Source organism: Helianthus annuus, chromosome 16 (genome assembly GCF_002127325.2).
Source record: "Helianthus annuus cultivar XRQ/B chromosome 16, HanXRQr2.0-SUNRISE, whole genome shotgun sequence".
NCBI classification, from domain to species: Eukaryota; Viridiplantae; Streptophyta; class Magnoliopsida; order Asterales; family Asteraceae; genus Helianthus; species Helianthus annuus.
Window position 1 is genome coordinate 182,368,658 of NC_035448.2, and position 20,679 is coordinate 182,389,336.

A 20,679-nucleotide genomic window follows, 5' to 3' on the forward strand; every position below is an offset into this window, starting at 1 on the left:
TCAGAAAACATCAGTTATCATGATTAAAATTATGTCATAAAAGTAACCGCACGAGCATAATAACATTTTAAAAAGACAGAATCCGCACAACCAAAGAACAGGAGTTTGTTTATTAAAGAGTAAGGGGAGAAAGAAAAGGTCCTGATAAAACAAGTGCCGCTGAATGGAGCCATAGATGAATCTTCCAGAATGATCTTAAGAAAAGATAACTCCAGTAGAAAGAACCCAAGAGATCGAGATCCATTTCACGATAAGAAAACCCTAAAGAGAGACTATTGATAATTAAACCATAATTCACCTTCAACTTATACTTAGGTGGCCATTATGAAAGCCTGAATCAAGTTTTCAGCTGAGCGTTTCTGTTCAGGTGTCCCGGAAATCACAGCCACACGATCACCCCGGGATGATTTGGATTCAGATATCTCCACAGAAGCCCCTGATATCTGGAGAACAAGAGAACATTAAATGAGACTTTTCTAAGTAAATAATATCTCTAAATCTATAAAGTATTAAACAAAAATCACCTTGCGGATATTGTCAACATTAGCTCCACCTTTCCCCATCACTTTGCCAACCGCATGACCCGGGACCACCATCTCGGACGCAGAAGAAGGCAATCTGATTAACATCAAGATCAAATTAGCAAAGAGCAAAAGAGTCAATAATACCAAAATAACTACTTACCCTCCATAGAGTTGCTTTGAAGAATAAGAAGGCAATGATCCATACCCACTGTCATTCATCTATAACCAGAAACATATCGATTTAGCATACGACATAAGAGATTAAATTCTACAAATTTAATGTATAATTTATGATGATTCAATGATGCAGCATACCGCATATATGGAGCTTGAAGAAAGCAAGCCCAGACCACTCCCTGTTTCGGCTCGGTGCTCATAACCCAGAGAAGCAAGTGATGAAACGCTAGGTAAAACTGAAGGTACAGGAATACCACTTCCTCCGGCAAACACAGAATCATTCCCCGAAGATGGGTTATGACCGCTATCCCTATCTTTTAAGACATCATCACGAAGGCGGAGAACAATCTGAACAAGTGCGTCCCTCACACTACCAACTTCTCCAATCACCTGCATGTTACAATAATAGTTATAGAACACTTAAAATATCGACTGATGGTAAAACTGTAAAACGAATTAATGAAGTATACCTCAACAAGTTCATCATTAGCATCTGCACATTTGGGTTTATCACCTTTCGATATGCGAACATCTGCTCTAGTTCTTTTTCGAATTTCGTTTATGATTGAACCACTTTTACCTATAATGCAACCAATAACTTTGGAAGGGACAAGAAGCCTAATGGAAACGTTTTCTTCGTCGTCTTCGTTTATTTTTTCTTGAAGTAATAGAACTGCTTCGACTGCCATTGATTTTATATCATCCAATGACTGCAAATAAACGTCACAATACAATAAGATACAACAAAAGGATCTTTATGAGTGATTAAAACAAAATAAAATGCATACTTCTGTTGCTTGGACTGTTACAATGCATTCATCGCGTCTGGTGTCATCAACATCAACACGAGCACCACTAGCTTCTCTGACGCTTTTAATTGAGGCCCCACCCCTTCCGATAACACGTCCTATTTTGTGAAACGGGCAGAGAACCCTTAATATCAACTCCCCTGATAAAGAGGCACCAGAAAATCCAGAAACCACAGGGAGGGCAGAAGAGTAAATTGGCCATTGGCTCCCTGAATCTGAAAAACCTTGAAATTCTTGAACATGTGAACCACCAAGAGCAGAAGGAACAGGTCTTGCAGGCACGTATGGATCCACACCTGGGTATAGCCCAGCAGCAGGAAATATTGGTAGGTCAGAAGGTATAATGATACTTGGAGGAGCTTCGGTCACGGATGTTTCAAGTGGAACATCTTCCTTAGGGGTAAACTTGTACATAATCGTCGAGACTGCAAATAGTGCTTTTCTCACTGCATCCGGTTCACCAGTTATCTAAATTCAAAAAAAGTGTCAAACGAAAAAAACAAGGGTCAATTTCATATATACCCCTACAAACTTGCAAAATATCATATATACCCTTACAAAGTAGTTGAAAAATCATATATACCCAATTCATTAAAAACAATTTAATAAAAGACACCCTTGTTTTTCTATAACTTTGAAATCTTTATATGACCTTTAACTTCAAATATATATTTACTCATTTCTAGCTTAAATATTATATATATGGAGAATACTATTGTTTATAGGAAAAACAAAAAACAAAATAAAAATGGGTAAAAATAAATTTAAGCTTAAAATGTATTATATAAGAATATGATGTTAAAAGATGAGCATATATGAAAACGGTTGAAGTTAACAAAAACAATGGTAAAACGATTATTTATTAGATTGTTTTTAATGTATTGGGTATATTTGATATTTAACTCTTTTGTAGAGGCATATATGATATAATTTTAGTTTTGGTTAGGTATATATGAAAATTTTCATGTTTGTAAGGGTATATATGAAATTAATCCAAAAAACAAATAATCAAAATAACAAATTACGAGTTACGGAAGGCTAACCTGAACAAAGTTGTCGAATTCCATAGCACATGAATGATTAGGATCACCAACATCTTTAGGAGAAACTTTAATAATCGTCCTCGTCTTATTTCTCAATCGCTTTATCGTTGCACCGGCTTTCCCAATAAGGTTAGCCGCCTGACTAGACGGAACAAGAATCTGGCACTCTGTCTTATCCTTATACTTCTTATCCGAATCACCACCGGTCCCTACCACGTTCACAATCGCATTATGCACCCGTATAAGCGCATCCTGCGCAAAGCATACCGGCTCCATATCACCAACCTCATCATCCGGCTCAATATCCACCTTCTCCTTAACATAACAATAAATCGTTATCACCCTATGATTCGACCCCGGAAACGGGTCCACTACCTTAACCTTCGCCCTCGTATCTTGCCTAATCGAGTTTATAACCTTCCCACTCTTCCCGATCACACTCCCGATAAACCGATCCGGACATAATATCCTGTACACAATCAACTCACCATTCTCCCTCTCCTTATCATACTTATTATTATTGTAGTTGTTGTTGTTGTTGTTAATATTATAGTTATAATTGTTATTACTTCTGTCGTCTCTTTCGTTTCCTCTTCTTCGTTGATTCTTGTTATCGTCCCAATCTCTATCCCTATCCCTATCCCTATCCCTATCTCTCTTATTAAGCTGTCTTCTTCCATTCTCACCCATACTTTATACAATTCCTGTACGTATAACACCAATATATACACAGAACAGAATAATTAATATAGTAACTAAACGTATCAGATTCAGATGTATTGATATATCAACATAATTATGATGAATTTTCACCCATACTTTATACAATTCCTGTACGTATAACACCGATATACATACAGAATAATTAATAAAGTAACTAAACGTATCGGATGTATTGATATATCAACATAATTATGATGAAATTAGAACGAAAACGTAACGGATCGATGAAACCCTAACGTAAAAAGTCAACGGTGAATGTATGATGCGAATTGATAATAATTGAGATGTGAAATTGTTACATGAATTAGTGTATGATAAGATAAGAAGAAAAAGTGAATTGATCGAACCTGATTAGATGAACGGCAAAGAAAGTACCAAATCGAGTAAAAAACCCTAGGATTTGATGCGAAATTGTGTATTGAAGTAAATTTATGATGCATCGTCTTCCGTAAAAAGGATCTCGTATGTTACATATATCTCCCTTGGGGTTTTCAACTTGCATGTTTAGTCCGTGAATGTTTTGTTGTAATAATTATCATGGACTCATTGCGGATTGTATATTTTTGTTATGGCTAGCAATTTCAGACACGGACACGAAAACATGACACGATACGACTTTAACAAGTTTGTGTGTGACCTTTATCAGGTTTAGTGTCTTAAACAGGTCGACACGATAATACCTGTTAATTTTCGTGTCGTGTTCGTATTTACCTATTTCGTGTTCGTGTCTTAATTGGTTGTGTCTGATACGATACGTCAACCCTAGACTCCACCCCTCCAAGGAGAGTTCGTGTCTTAACAGGTTGTGTTCATGTCTTAATAGGTTGTATGATACGCTTGCAAGGTTTTTTGTGTCTTAACAAGCCGTGTTCGTGTACCTTGTTATTATCAGGATCGTGTTCGTGTTTGGAAAGACTGACACGATAAGATTTTTTATCGTGTTCGTGTCTTATCGTCTTCACGTCTTAACAGGTCGTGTCTGACACAATATGTCAGCCCTTATTTTTGTGGATAGTTGGATACTGTAATGATGTCTATTTGAACAAACATAAGTTTATACAGTTTTAATGGAATTTAGCGACTAAAATGATGATGAAAAATGACAGCCTATAAAATCGTATGTGATGTCGTTTTTTTTTTCTATCTTTATATGTTTTTGAAGGTGACACCGGAGAAGAAAAAAAAAGCACCTCATTAACCTTGTCATAAGTGATAGTACGCATTACTTGTTATGATTGATTTTAGAGAGAGAGAAGAAAACAGAGATAAAAGAATTTTCACATTATTGTGTTTAAGTACACGTATACCAACACCCTAACCCTTCTACTATTCAACAATTACCGGTTAACCCCTGCACTATTATTACTGTAACATTACCAAAGTCCGGTATGAGAGCAAGTCGAGAAGATATCTATAAAATGTGTTTGGAGGGTAAATACAAAATACATTAAAGAGTGGGTCAATGGTTTTTCTTCTTGAAATTAGTATTTATGGGGTAAAGAGTTAACCCTTGTTCCAGTATTGTTTTGCATTAAACGTATTTACTGTTAATAGATATAACGTCGCATGTCAAGCTTTGGTAAGAGGTTGATTCAACCCGTGGTATGGTGATAATGACCGGTAACGTTCGCCAGTATCACTTTTTATCTTTAGATTCCGTGCATAAAACTTCCTAGGCGTGAAATCTAAGTTATTATGACATTAAAGTAGACCATTATAACCTAGTGGTATATTGGGGTGAGATAAGGCTTAGGGACCATTAGGTCTTGAGTTCGATTCTCACAAGGGGGGTTTTCTCATATTTATTGGGTTTCATTCAGAATTGGTGTGCAGGCATTGCCTAGTGGAGATGGATATGATTGGATGGTTCCACTGGTGGCACGATAATACTCCGGTGATCCGTTAGTGATCCAAATTTGCCGTTAAAAAAATTATGACATTAAAGTATTTTAACACATTAGAGAGCATTAATGTTTGTCTTAATTAGCCATTTAAATTTGTAATACAACGCCATTATGGTTAGAATTACAATGACTAGAATGGTGATGAAAAACGACAAACCAATGTTAAGACACCTTTTGCAATAATGAATCCCTTTGCGATGTTGGTTTTTGATCTTCATATGTGTTTGAAAGACCGAATGTCTTGACCATGACAAAGAAGCATGTCGTTAACTTTGTCATGAGTGTCAGTACTAGATACCAAACTCCGCTGTTAAAAGTTAAAAGTAAGCCGAGATAATATTTCCGCAGTGTGTTCGGCAGGTAGTATAAAGGTAGTGAGTCGACGTATTTCTCCTTGATAAGAGGATTTACATGGTTAAGAGTTGACCATTGTTCTAATATTGTTCCGCACCATAGTATGCTAATTATGTTGGACCCATAATGTTTGCGTTAAATCATAATCATATCTTTATCTTCCCAAATTTCGTCCATAAAACATCATGGTATGAAATCTTGAAATCTAAACTATTATAGCATCTAAAGTATGTAAATAAATTAAGAGGACGTTAATGTTTGTAACGTGCCATTATAACAGTGCAGTAGTACAATGAACACACATACCGTGTATACCAAGTATCAATCAGGCTATACATTTTCACTAGTGTTTTTAATATATTTATATAAAAATTTGTAACTATCTAATAACTATGCAATTAAGTTTTAGGCTTCCAAATGAACCTCTTCTAATCAATAACAACATAGTTTGCACCATTTAGTATGATGTTGTTTCCAGAAACATGTTTCCGAACCTGAGCATGAGTCTCGGCTTCATGCTGGAACATGTTGACTAATTCTTGCAACTCAAGTTTCCGCACCTCAACCTGTTCTTCAGTGATTGGTTTTTTAAGTCCAAAGTATAACAAACCAACTGCAATTGAGATTATTCCTATCAAGAACAGAATGCCTGCAAAAAGACCAAACGCGTATGGTGTATTTGTGGCTCCTGGGATACCGTCAACATTAATCCCAAATAATCCGGTGATGATGGACAGAATAAGACCACACCCACCAAACACGGCCAGATTGTGTGTTACTCTCGTACTTTTGTCCTGAAAATCGTGAAAAAAGTTGTCATTTGTGTTTATAAGAATAAACATAAGACTATGGGGTATGGGGCGGGGGTTTGGGCCTGGGTTGGGGGAAAACGCCCAAGCCACCACCCCGGGTGGGCTTGGGTTGGGGCGTGGCCCTTGGGGCTTGGGTTTCAAGCCGGGCGTGGGGCGGTCTTGACATCCTAGCTGGCTTGCTTCCATTCGCTGACCCCGCCATGTCATAGCGGGCCATATGAATTATGTAATTTTTAGGAAATTACGTAATTTTTAGACATTATGTAATTTTTAGGAAATTATGTAATTTTTAGGATTATGTAATTTTTAAAATTTTAATGAAGTTGTAGGTTTTTTTTATAAATGTTATGTGATTTTTATAAATTTTTTGTAAATTTTTTTTTTTTGAATATTCTGCCATGCGGTGCACCCAACCCAAGCCCAACCCACGCCCCGCCATACCCCAAGGACACATAACTAGGCGGTGGGGGGGCTCCCATTCCACGTGTCAACAAATGCCCCAACCCAAGCCCCACCATACCCCACGGTCTAAGCAGTTTAATAAGCAATCCCACACCACCCATCAAGGCATCAAACACTCAAATTGTTAACAACAGAACATCCAAACAACATCTTCCACGTCCGTTTTACTAGTTAATTAATTCTATTTAATCCTGATTATTCAATATAACATTTTACTTTTAAGACGCACATCCTAACTCCCCCTTAACATTTAAAATCTTATAAGGCAAGTGTTAGTGCATACATCAAATACATGTGATATGCCCATATTAGAGAGAAGTCATTGGTCAACCCTATTTTTTGACTTTGATGGGGAAAGTATCACCGTATTTATTAAACTATACGTATTTTATGCAGACAAACCTGCAACCATGCCCGTTTAGTGCCTTGCATGACATCCTGAATAGTAAACAAGCGACCACGCACTGCTTCTTGTTCCTCGAGCATTTCTCTTGTACTTTTTCGTATACCTTCAAGCAACGTTTTAGTTGCATTTCCTTTCAAGTGTTGGAGAAATTCAAATACTATTTCTTCCCTTGCATGCAAAGACCATTTGACTCGAATAACCTTGCAAAATAAATATCCATTAACTAAAAGTCGACGTTAACTTTCTGCAAGTCAAGTCAAACAAAGGTTCAAATCATAGCAAACCTGTTGTGATAATCTTTTGATTTCTTGGTTGAGTATTACAATGAAAAGGTTCAAATCTTCATTGGTTCTCCTATTCCAACATACAATATTGTTATTGATTATTCTAATTCTAATATTTTGTGGCATGATAATATCATAACATAGGTTTTAGAGTAAAATGCCATTTTCGTCCCCGAGGTTTGGCCGGTTTTGCGACTTTCGTCCAAAGGTTTGTCTTTCCGCATCTGGATCCAAAATGTTTGAAATCTTGCCATTTTTATCCGGATCGTTAACTCCATCCATTTTTCTTCGTTAAGGCAGGGGTATTTAAGTCTTTTTTGAATACTTGTACATTATGCTAAATGCTTGCACATAAAGTGAAAAAAAGACCGAATTGCCCTTTAAGTTAACAAAAAAGATGAAAATACCCCTGCCTTAACAAAGAAAAATAGATAGGGTTAACGAGCCGGATGAAAATGGCAAGCTTTCAAACCTTTGGGATTCAGATGCGGAAAAACAAACCTTTGGACGAAAGTCGCAAAACTTGCCAAACCTTAGGGACGAAAATGACATTTTACTCTATGTTTTATTTGTATATTGTGTTAACAAAAATATATGCCTTAAAATTTTAGGGGTAATAACTTATCCAGAATAACCGGATTTTGAGACAATATCATTGATGAAGTACCTGTTAATGAACTTCAGTTCTACTTCATCAGCTTCACCAAATACAGACTTCCGAAATAATCTGTGTGTGTTACATATTTTCAATATTCCATGATTAAATACAAACTGAAATGAATACCAGTTAAATTTAAAACGAATATATCAGCTGACCTGTCATCCCACCGTGCAAGCCGGCTGGCCAAGAGGGCTATAACTTCATGTATTGTGCGGGGAACGTTATTACCGCCAGCAAAAAGAAGTTCCTAGATAAAGGATAATCCGGTAAGCTGAAAATAAATAAAAAGTAAAATGCCATTTTCGTCCCTGAGGTTTGGCCAGCTTTGCGACTTTCGTCCAAAGGTTTGTTTTTTCGCATATTTTCGCATCTGGATCCAAAAGATTTGAAATCTTGACCTTTTCATCCGGCTCATTAACTCCATCCATTTTTCTCCGTTAATTCAGGGGTATTTCCGTCTTTTTCTTAACTTAAAGGGCAATTCAGTCTTTTTCTGGGGTATTCGGTCTTTTTACATAAAGTGAAAAAGACCGAATTGCCCTTTAGGTTAACAAATAAGACGAAAATACCCATGACTTACCGGAGAAAAATGGATGTAGTTAATGAGCTGGATGAAAATACAAAATTTCAAACCTTTTGATCTAGATGCGAAAAAACAAACCTTTGAACGAAAGTCGCAAAACTAGCTAAACAATGGCATTTTACTCATAAATAAAAGATTAAAATAAAAAATCTCATGGTAAATTGTAGAAAACCTGAACTTCAATAACACCCAATACATTTAAGCCTGGTGTATCCCCTTTCTGGTGCAATGCGGTTATTAAGAAATTTTGTGCTTGCCATGAACGAAGGACAACAGGCACGTCATCCTCTTTTATATACGGGTCACCGATTGATTGACCAAGAAGTTCAAACAACAGACCTCCAGCAACTCTAACCGGAACCTAAGCAAGATTTGACCAAAACCAGACATTTCATAAGTATAACATTAAAAAAAAGAGTAAAATGCCATTTTTGTCCTGAGGTTTGGCCAGTTTTGCGACTTTCATCCAAAGGTTTAGTTTCCCGCATCTGGATCCAAAAGGTTTGAAATCTTGTCATTTTCACCCGGCTCGTTAACTCCATTCATCTTTCTCCGTTAATTCAGGGGTATTTTCGTCTTTTTACCTACTTGTTTTTTTTTTTTTTGTTTAGTAAGGGTATTTCGAATACTTGTACATAAAGTGAAAAAGACCGAAGTGCCCTTTAAGTTAACAAAAGAGACATAAATACCCCTGACTTAACGGAGAAAATGGATGGAGTTATCGAGCTGGATGAAAATGGCAAAATTTCAAACCTTTTGGATCCAGATGCGAGAAACTAAACCTTTGGACGAAAGTCGCAAAACTGACCAAATCTCAGGGACGAAAATGGCATTTTACTCTTAAAAAATCTCAAAAATCAAAATAGTTGATACCTCATATAAAAGGTGTTTCATTCTCTCGCTTATGAGCCGGCTTTCATCTCTCAAAGCAATGCTAATTGCAGGATGTAACCATGACGCGTTATTAAGCCATGAACTAACGTGTGAATGGTCCGCAGCCACATGGCACCACCATACAGGTCCAGCTGGCCGCTCCCAGTAGGGGGCGGCTAGCTCCGCAATTGTAACATCATCTTCATCGTCCATAAAATCAAACTGCTGCGAGGTCCAGTCAGCAGGAATTTTCACTGATTCAATAAGCTCGGATATTCTGGCCCAGCCGATTGGGATCCAATGACTCACATCCAGTTTTCCTATCACATTATCACTCATGTTTTCTGTAAGATTAGTGGGATCTGATGAATAACCATCGACTTGTTTCTTTATGTTATAAGTCTTCTGACTATTTGCTTGATGTGTTGAGTAGGGTTTTGTGTTTGACTTCGAAGGTGACCTGAATGATCTTCTTTGACGACCTTTGACATATTCAAAAGCACATAAGAGTCCATCTGTCCAGAGCTCACTGGATGATATGGATTCCTTGCTGTAACGGTTTTTGTGGTGTTCCCCTTTTTCGTCAGGCATGCGATGGTTGGATCGGACGCCATCCATGCTGTGTTTCACATCACACAAGATATGGAATAAATACAAATCAAAAGAGAAGTGTGAGTGTGTAAAGCAGTAAAGGTGAGTAGAGTGAAAAGGATAATGATACAATACATGGTCTCTGCTATATATAAATGAGCCTAGAGAAACATGTAGATACAAAATATGAGTAACAAACTAACTGTCCAGCTCAGCTACTAACTAACTAACTGTCCAGCTCAGCTACTAACCTATGTAGCACGGGGACTCCATTTATGTGGCCGTACCCGTCTCGGGTACTTGTCGGGGACGGAAACACCATGGGTACTCGTCGGGGACGTTTCCAATGTCGGGGACATATCTGGTAGAAGTATCCAGCCCGTTTCCATTTATTTTTAGGGTTTTTACCCTTTCAAATTCCACAACCGGACATTAAATAAATAGACCTATCATATTCGGCTTCTCTAATCTCTAAACTCTGAAGTCTCATCATCTCTAATTCTCTATCGATTGCTGATCTCTCACTAGATGAACCGGAATTTGAAAATGATTTGATTATTGATAGTTAATTACCTTTGGAAGATGTAGTATTTTTGGAATTTGTTTAATGTATTTTTATTTTTTTATATTTTTTATTGCCGTACCCGTATCTTGGAATTTTGAGTTTTGCCGTTCCTCATTCCCGTATCGTCCCCGTACCCCGATCCCGTACCCGTTCCAGTGCTACTTAGCTACTAACTAACTGTCCAGCTCAGCTACTAACTAACTAACTAACTAACTGTGTATGTGTATGTATATGTTTAATAAGAATCAACTGTTTTTGCATTTAGTCCTTTCTTCTTTCTATATCATATCATTAATATTTGTGAGTTTGATGTTTAAATGATAATCCACCTAAATAAAATTATTCTCATTTTTTGGTATAAATACACATCGATCAGGAAGTGTTTTTCACACATTTCAACTTAAGCAGATTTGATTTCCATTCAACTTCTCATGTATGTGCAAAGCTATGAGCAACAAAATTGAAAGACGTAAACTATGAAGATTGAAAATCAAGTACTCTTCATACCTTGTATTCCAATGTAATTTCCATTTGGAGAGTTAATGAATTATAATTATTATTGCATACATACAAATCAATTGCTTAACCCTTACACAAAAGGAAAGTAAGCAAGTTTCCACCGATTAAGTGCAGACGCGTGTAGACTGTAGAGTGTGAAGTGTGATGCTAACGTACCTAGATAGGCAACAAGAACAACTGTCGACGGCGGTGGGTGGCCGGAGAATGTGGTCCGGCTGCTTTCCGTCCGTCAGGGTAAAGATGAGTCTCCAATCTCGAAGTGTAACTGTATGTATATTCTAGTGGGCAAAAAGCAAACCCCTGGGTTGGCTAGTGGCTGGTAAAATCTTTTTTCTTTCGAATATATACTGTTTTTAAAATACTTTTATGGTATTTAAAAATATCTTTTTAGTACACACTTGACTGTGTTTTGGTAAAATCTTTTTTCTTTCGAATATATGTGGTGGGAGTGGGGACATGTGGTGGTTGTTAGTCTAACATGTATTAATGTATATGTATTAAAGTGTATGCCTTATATGATGAAGAGAAAGGGAAGATGACATGTGACAAAAACAAGGGGAGAAAGAGACTAAATGGTTGTGTTGTGGTTTATCAACACTCCTTTATCTATCTTTTGATTATGTTAAATATGAACATAAGAATAATAATACCATAATATAATATATGAATAATGTTGGTTATATTCTCATAATGCTACCTATATGTGTTGTTTGACAATATTCCCTTTGTATGTCATCAACAAGGCCAAGATCTCATAACTCAAGGTCACAACAAGCCAGCTTTAAAAATATTTTGTTGTATTTTTTATAGAGTTCAAATAATTTTCAACTCATTTGACCCGTTTTCAGATTTTACCATTTGACCCGTTTTTATCTTTAAAATCTGTCATGCATCTGTGGCTTTTTCAATGTCGCAATATAATTCTAAAAAGAAACTGGTCAGGTCAGGTTAAAGTTGCAATTCAATGACGCTGTTTGAGAGAAACAAGCATAAAAAAGGTGACCTTAGCTGTCATTACTCGGATAAGTAAAGGCGGTTAGAACTTTAGCAGCATGAGCGCGAAAAACCAAACCCATGAAATAAACAAAGTCCACTAACCACAGTCACCACATATTCCTACGTTACATTGCTAAACTCAACCATGAAAGACATACAACCTCTCAAGGCACAAACACCACCCTCGAAAACCTTGATCTGATTTCAACCATCAGTACCCGTTTTGCCATAGCTGTTGCGACTGTAGTTTCGGCTGTCCCTGGGACCCACCATCCCTAGGGTTCTGCTGCAGCTGGTGTTCCTGTGACATCCCCGTCTGCGACTGGAAGAAATCTGGGTAGTTAAGGACGGCCCCACCGTAACTCTGTGAAGGCTGCTGACCTTGCCTGAACCCACTCGGCTGCTGCTGGTTCTGGTTCTGCTGCAAGTTGTAAAATGCACTGGCTGGAACCGCTGGCATTGTCCGTGAACCACCTCCATGAACCCACATCGGAGAGTTCTCATTCTGGTAAAATTTCAAAAAGCATAGGTTATATAAAGATAATCTTTAGAGAACTGCAAGCATTAGGCCTGTAAATGAACCGAACGAACACGAACAGAGGCATGTTCATGTTCGTTCATTTAACTTTAACCGAACATGAACACAAACATATAATCGAACACGTTTTTTTGTTCATGTTTGTTTATTAAGAAAATGGGCATGTTTGTGTTTGTCTATGTCCGTTCGTTTAAAACCTAAACGAATAGTTCACGAACGTAGACAAACAAACTTAAACAAACATAATTTAACAAACAATAAACAACACAAATGAACACAAATGAGCATAATTTACTAAACATAAAGTAAATTTTTATATAAATTAGTGATTAATTCGACAAATTCCATTGGAAAAAACCCATTTATATTACTAGAAAGCCTAATTACCAATTAGTTACATTTATATAAGTAGTTCGAAAGTTCCTTTTATGTTTAATATTTATATAAATAGGGGGATGGTTCAAATGAAAACCACTTTTATTGTGAAAACTCGAAAACTAACTAAAAAATGCCTAAAAAACACACAAAAATTTTTTTTTTCAATTTTTTTTATAAAAATCGCTGGTTTTTATATATATAAAAAAACTTTTTTTCAAAAAAAAAAATTTTTTGTAGTATACATGTGTAGTACACATACACATGTGCACTACACAATTTTTTTTTTTTTGAAATTTTTTTTTTTGTTTATATAAAAAAACCTGAGAAATTTGGTTTGCAAAAAAAAATAAAAATAAAAAAAAAAAATTTGTATGTTTTTTTGGCTTTTTTTAATTAGTTTTCGAGTTTTCACAATAACTAGTGGTTTTCATTTGAACCTTCCCCTATATAAATATAACTACATACTTATATATTTAAATTGAAACGAAAAATAAACGAACAAACATAAATGAATGAAAATAAACACATGCAAATAAACGATCACAAATAAACGAACAACACGTGGGGTTCATGTTTGTTCGTTTAACTAAATGAACAAAAAAATGTGTTCATATTCGTTCCTTTTTATTTAACAAACGAACTTCCTGCCGAACAAGTTCACGAACAGTTCATGAACGTTCGGTCCGTTTACAGGCCTAGCAAGCATTCTGGTAAAATTTTAAAAAAATCAAAGAAGTATACCTGCTGGAGAGAGAGCAAGTGACTGTTGTCTTTATAATGTGCATTCAATAACTCATCATAGCTCATCGTGGATCCTGTGGGACCCGCAGGTGGTGTAACTTGGTAATTTCCGGGAATTGCTGTTGAATTACCATACGAACCGTAACCAGAAGCAACAGCTGCAGACTGGGGCAAGCTGCTGACAGAAACACTGTTTTTATACTGCGGGAGCATGGCTGCTAGTTGCTGATGATACGTGTTATTTCCAGCAAACGTGGGTTGAAAACCAGACGGCATATATGCGTAATTTTGAGGCAAAAATGGGTACCCAATCATGTTGCTAAACAGTCCTAACGGAAGGGTAGGTTGGGAGTAAGGGTGCACGTTAAGGTGTTGTGGACCAGCAGGTCCTGTAGCAAGAGTCTGCTGTGGTGGTTGAGATGATGAAAGCCCTACATTCTTCAACGCCTGCTTACAAAAGTTGCATTTCTTAAAATTTGTAACAAAAAAAGAGTAAAATGCCATTTTCATCTCTGAGGTTTGGCTAGTTTTGCGACTTTCATCCAAAGGTTAGTTTTTCCGCATATGGATTCAAAAGGTTTGAAATCTTGCCATTTTCATCCGGCTTGTTAACTCCATCTATTTTTCTCCGTTGAGTCGGGGGTCTTTCTGTCTTTTTTGTTAACTTAAAGGGCAATTCAGTCTTTTTCAGGGGTTTCGGTCTTTTTACATAAAGCGAAAAGACCGAATTGCCCTTTAAGTTAACAAAAAACGGAGAAAATGGATGGAGTTAACGAGTCAGATGAAAATGGCAAGATTTCAAACCTTTTGGATCCTGATGCGGAAAAACAAACCTTTAGACGAAAGTCGCAAAACGGGCCAACCCTCGGGGACAAAAATGGCATTTTACTCAAAAAAAAAGGTTCAAGTAATTAATTTGATGCAGTAGCCAGTAGGCCCAGTACCTCGGCCATTGATATGGTTGGGTCGCTGATGGAAGATGCTGAGTCAGCATACCTAGAAGGCATCGATTGACTAACTGAAAATTGTGAGTATGACAGATCAGATTCTCTGATAGGATTACCGTTAGCTGCAGCCTGCTGCAGAATAGTCAAAGAGAGTTAATATTCGTAACGCACGAGACACGAAGTTTTGAACTGTAGAAATCCTTATTACCATGTCATTCAAAAAGGGTGTAGAAATTTGACTTTCACTGCCGCGTGTCACTTCAAATGTATGAGTGTGTGACGGTTGGGGGAAACCGAATTGACTTTGACCGCCATGTGTCACTTCAGGGTCCTCTTGTTTCAATACTGAAGTTTGTGAAGGAGAGGGTAACTCGTAACTTTCTGCTCCTGTTATGTTTCTTGTCGGACCATCGTCATAATACTCGTGATTTCTGCAAAGAGAAGTTATATAAGAATAAATAAATCAAAACAAAACCGACTAAGTAATATTATAATGAGATTATAATTATACATAGGTTCAGAATGGTCAGCAGTCGAAGGTCTCGAGAAATCGGTATTTAGATTTATATTTGCACTAAAGCTTCCGAAACTCAAGTGTGAGCAATCAGCAGTGTTGACTTGCAGATGACTCGGAATTATTAAAGACGGGGCATCCTCTTCAGGTTGTACCGTGTGCTCCTCTTCTTGTACGCTAAGTTTTTGTATATTCGCACTCACGGATGATAAAGATGCATCTACTTCTTCAACTGAAACAAGAAATAACAAATATCAGTTACTACTATCTCACTATTTCGACTGATTAACCGAACAGAAAATGGTAAAGCAAAGTAATTACCGTCATTGTGCTCATAAGGGCCATTATCATAAACAGGTTCAGTCACAGAAGCAGGGTCCACATGGTTCTCGATTTCATCTTCGTCGGAACTTTCATCTTGAGCCTCAACCTCATTGGTTTCGTGGTCGAAGACCTCATTGGTTTGATAGTTTGACTGACCAGAAGTCAAACCAGATTCGTCTTGTGGCTGGTCTACAGGCCAATCATCATCAGGTGAAACGTGATCATATTCAGGCTGTTTTTCTGGAACAACAACGCTGTGACTGATACTCTGTTGAGAAGGGTTTGAAGAGGTGTAATAATCGTTGGTTTGTGGTCTACCCATTTTGACTATGTCAGCCATTGACTTTTGACCGGGACCACCCAACCATGCAGGTTGATATCCAGAAGCTGGTTGTGAAAACGATGCACCGTCAGTAGCAGTGACAGTTGTTGATTCGCTTTTGTACCCAACTGAATCACTGTAATAGCATAACCGATCAAATTCCATAAATAACTTCTTAAAATAAAATTAAAAAGATTAAATCAACTGACCTGTAAGTCGGAGGCTGCCAACTTGCATCACGCGGAGCAACTCTAGTATTTTCCCTCTTGTACGTAGGCTTTGCTTGAAATCCACTAGACTCTAAAAGTTCAACGTGTAAGGATAAGAAATAAACAAGAGCCGATAACGTTTTTCATATATAAAAGTGTACCAGAAGAGTTGTAATGGGTTGGCCCACTATGTCCACTTCTAGCCCCACGGTTTGAAGCGTTACCACCACCACGAGGTCTGGATTCTGTTGTATTCTTGACCTGAATGCAAATAAAACCAAGATAAACTATTCAAAATTTAAATGTCAAAATAACATCAGTAGTAAACTATATACATAGGTATACAATCAATACAAATAAAACCAAAATTTTATAATTCATTATGGCGGATTTGCGGTGTACCTTTTTCTTTTCTCGCTTGCTCTTCACCTCGTGAAAATGATCTAGACAGTCGATAATTTTCAGATTAGAACTTAATTTTGACATCAACAAGGATTGTAAATATTAGTTCAGCTAAAGGCCAAATTAGACCAAATATGCATTTTCTCAATTTGATATTAAAACAAACTCTGCACATATTTCGTAGCATAAGATAATTTGTAGGCCTGTAAACTAACCAAACGATCATGAACCGTTCGTGGACTTGTTCGGCGGGGAGTTCATTCATTTAACAAATGAACGAACTTGAACACAATTTTTTGTTCATTTAGTTAAACGAACGAACATGAACACACGTTTTGTTCGTTCATTTATGTTCGTGAACATCCGTTTATGTTTGTTTATTTATTTACATTTGTTTATGTTTGTTCATTTATGATCGTTTCAATTTAAATACATAAGTAGTTATATTTATATAAATATTAAACATAAAAGGAACTTTTACTACTTATATAAATATAACTAATTGGTAATTGAGCTTTCTAGTAATAAAAATGGTTTTTCCAATGAAATTTATCGTAATTAATCACTAATATATAAAAAAATTACTTTATGTCGTTTATCTTTAGTCAATTATGTTCATTTGTGTTTGTTCAACTATGTTCATTTGCTTCGTTTTGTTAAATTATGTTCCTTTAAGTTTGTCCGTTTACGTTCGTGAACTGTTCGTTTAGGTTTTAAACAAACACGAACATGACCATTTTCTTAGCAAACAAACATGAACAAAAAAATTTGTTCGGTTATATATTCGATGAACGGACACGAACATGCCTCTTGGGTTCATTTAAAGGCCTAATAATGTGCCAATGTCAGACAACAACTGCAACTCTTACTTGAGATACAAGAAAATAACCCTCATGAACCCACAATAGCACTTACTAGTTGCATCTCTTTCTTAAGATACAATAAAATTATCCTAGTAAACCCACAATCACAGTTGCTAGCTGCATATCTCACTTTAAATACAAACACACACACACAATCTTGAACCCTAGAAATAAAAAAATCACAATTTTGATCAATTTATAAGCCCCCAAAATCCAAAACAAGAAGGCAATTGAATTTTCTTGAATTCATGAAACAATATTAAAGAATTAAAAAAGAAAAATTGCAATATAAAAATGAAGAACTACCTTGAGACAAGAGGCGATTAACGGCTTCATTAGGGTCCATATTACAATCTTTTAGGGTTGAGTAGATCTCAGCATCCGTAACGCCGTCAACTATCTCCTTTAAACTGAGTACCATCTTTCTTGACGCCGGTGGGATTCCGTCGCCATTACTACCTCTGCTACCCATGATTTTGGTATCAGATCTAACACCGGCGTGAGAGTACGTGTCAGTTTAGAGTGGAATGAAAGAAGAGTAATTATTGCTTCTTCGAATGGGAGTCCGCCACGACCAGGAAAAAGGAGATATATATATATGAGAAGAAGCTTTCTCTCTCTTGTTTCAAAACCTTCTATGTCCTTCTCTCTCTCTATAACTATTTGTATCTATCTTCTTGAGTTCTTGATTGATTCTTCCTTGTACTTTCCTTATTTCCCCTTTCAAACCACTATAATTTAAAAGTTACATCTTACCGGTTAACAACATATAACACTTTTACTTTCGACTTTTATCGGTTCACAGATAACACTCTTGACTTTCAATTTATACAATATTACTTCCAACTTTTAACTTATTCTCATTTGACACGGTTAGTTTTTTGTTGATACGGCATTTTGGTTAGTGATGTGACCTTTTTTTTTGCTGACTTGGCATCTGATGTGGCACGTATTTAGTGACATGGTATGTGATGCGGAATCTGACGTGGCTTTTTTTGATGATGTGGCATTTGTGTGGTGACGTGGCACCTGAGTCAACTAAGTGGGTTAGGGTTTAGTTAGTTTGGGTGTGTCAGAGAAAAATAAGTTGAAAGTTGGGAGTGGCGTGGTACAATTTGCAAGTTAGGAGTGTTATCGATCAATTGATGAAAGTTGATGTTATTTTAATCTAATATCACTTTAAATAAATACCCGATCAGGTATACGGGGTTGTAGTTTTTATTGTACTTACAATAATAATAATTGTATCCGGTAAACTTTACAAGTGAGTTATTAGTAGGGTCTGAATATGTTGTTTCCATAAGGACCCCTAACACCAAATAACATACGGTAGACAAAAAGTCAGACCTAAAAGTATATAAATAAGAGCTATCAAATAACAAAAGAGAAGTAATGGAAGGGTAATATAGTAAAATAGAAAGATTTACTAAATTGAGGTGAACATAGTTAAACCCCTTAAATTGTCATTAGCTACGAAAAATTATCTTGTGTCCCTTGGTTGAAAACATGGGCGGTGATGAGGGTGTGCGGGGAGGATCACCGCGCAGGCCCCAAATTTCAAGGGGCATGTGTTTTCAAAATAAAATTCGATATATATATATATATATATATATATATATATATATATATATATATATATATATATATATATATAGGTAGAGGATCCTGTAAAAAGTGGGACTTTTGTAAGAAGTGTGAGAAATAATTTGGGAGTGACAAGTGTCCTTTATCCTAATTAATTCAAAAGGGTATATTAGTAATTTGACTTTCTTATCATTTAATTGTTTTCAAAGATAACTGCCAAAAAAAAAAACTTGCGATGAGTTTTTATAGGGATGAATCGAATTTTGAATTAGGAGAAATTTTAGGAAACATTATACATCTGATTGTTTTATCTTCTTCATCATCTTTTAATCGCAACATCTTTTAATCATATATTGTTCATGGCGTGGTGTTTTAAACATCTGGATATATTGTTCATGGCGTGGTGTTTTAAACATCTGAAGACATTGACTATGATTCAAGTCATGGTGTTTTATCAGGAGACATTGTTCATGGCGTGGTGTTTTAAACATCTGGAGACATTGACTATGATTCAAGTCATGGTGTTTTATCTGACTTGAATTCCAGATAAAACACCATGACTTGAATTGTCTGTTTGTTTGATGATTTACAATGTTTTTTGGATTCCAGATAAAACACCATGACTTGAATCATAGTCATGGTGTTTTAAAATCTGGGAATATTTTGTATTGATAAAACACCATGACTTGAATCATAGATGTTCTGGGAATGTTGTGTATTGATAAAACACCATGACTTGAATCATAGATGTTTAAAACACCATGCCATGAACAATGTCTCCAGATAAAACACCATGACTTTGAAGCATAGATGTTTAAAACACCACGCCATGAATAATGTCTCCAGATAAAACACCATGACTTGAATCATAGTCATGGGGTTTACGATTTTTATATAATGTCTCCAGATAAAACACCATGACTTGAATCATAGATGTTTAAAACACCACGCCATGAACAATGTCTCCAGATAAAACACCATGACTTGAATTATAGTCAATTTATCCAGTTGTTTAAAAACACCATGCCATGAAACTGATTACAGTTTTCTTTATGATAATATATGACGAATATGCAACCAAAGACCTCCTACATTTAAGGTGAATCATTAATTCCGATATTTAAGGAAAAAGGAGTGAATGTAGGAGTTTTTTGGTCGTGTATGATATGGTTACCATATTTCAAACATTGAAAAAGACACTATTGCCCTTCAATTTTACATAAGGTCCCTCTAATTAAAACACAATTTACATTTTTATACCCTATTGATCTCAACCATTAGATCAAATATCCAATGGTTTAAAACACTTCTTACCCTTCTTACATTTTAGACACTTTTTACCATATCCCTACCCTATATATATATATATATATATATATATATATATATATATATATATATATATATATAGAGTAGGGTTCCTACGGAAAGTGTGTTTTTCCTAGAAAGTCTAGGAAGCGATCTGGTCCATCGGATTGGTGTGTTTAATGGTTGAGATTAAATCAATGGCAATCTTGTAATATTTAACTAAATTTAATAGATTGTTTTAAATCATCAGGGGTAAAATCGTC

At 36.2% G+C, this 20,679-nt stretch overlaps 3 protein-coding genes across 5 annotated transcripts; all 3 read right to left on the minus strand.

The window, feature by feature from the left end:
• LOC110918435 (KH domain-containing protein At4g18375) lies at positions 1-3,754 on the minus strand. The gene is made up of 8 exons (XM_022162752.2): positions 3,624-3,754; positions 2,554-3,257; positions 1,490-1,978; positions 1,172-1,411; positions 840-1,091; positions 685-743; positions 525-618; positions 1-443 (listed from the first exon to the last, which is right to left on the minus strand). The coding sequence occupies exons 2-8, from the start codon at positions 3,241-3,243 to the stop codon at positions 312-314; spliced, it is 1,956 nt and encodes a 651-aa protein (XP_022018444.1). The 5' UTR covers positions 3,244-3,257; positions 3,624-3,754; the 3' UTR covers positions 1-311.
• A 2,010-nt stretch (positions 3,755-5,764) lies between these two features.
• Positions 5,765-11,616, minus strand: LOC110918436. 2 transcript variants are annotated; one of them, XM_022162753.2, is made up of 8 exons: positions 11,447-11,615; positions 9,616-10,234; positions 8,915-9,103; positions 8,315-8,406; positions 8,166-8,225; positions 7,499-7,568; positions 7,211-7,414; positions 5,765-6,328 (listed from the first exon to the last, which is right to left on the minus strand). In XM_022162753.2, the coding sequence occupies exons 2-8, from the start codon at positions 10,231-10,233 to the stop codon at positions 5,963-5,965; spliced, it is 1,599 nt and encodes a 532-aa protein (XP_022018445.1). In that variant the 5' UTR covers position 10,234; positions 11,447-11,615; the 3' UTR covers positions 5,765-5,962. The 2 variants fall into 2 exon arrangements, with proteins under 2 accessions (XP_022018445.1, XP_022018446.1); XM_022162754.2 differs by lacking the exon at positions 8,166-8,225 and having other exon boundaries at positions 5,895-6,328; positions 11,447-11,616.
• Positions 11,617-12,278: 662 nt separating this feature from the next.
• Positions 12,279-18,214, minus strand: LOC110918437 (GBF-interacting protein 1-like). 2 transcript variants are annotated; one of them, XM_022162756.2, is made up of 10 exons: positions 17,831-18,214; positions 16,662-16,702; positions 16,421-16,520; positions 16,260-16,350; positions 15,726-16,186; positions 15,402-15,636; positions 15,099-15,321; positions 14,888-15,019; positions 13,944-14,390; positions 12,279-12,791 (listed from the first exon to the last, which is right to left on the minus strand). In XM_022162756.2, the coding sequence occupies exons 1-10, from the start codon at positions 17,994-17,996 to the stop codon at positions 12,498-12,500; spliced, it is 2,190 nt and encodes a 729-aa protein (XP_022018448.1). In that variant the 5' UTR covers positions 17,997-18,214; the 3' UTR covers positions 12,279-12,497. The 2 variants fall into 2 exon arrangements, with proteins under 2 accessions (XP_022018448.1, XP_022018447.1); XM_022162755.2 differs by having other exon boundaries at positions 14,888-15,022; positions 17,831-18,212.
• Positions 18,215-20,679: the final 2,465 nt, after the last annotated feature.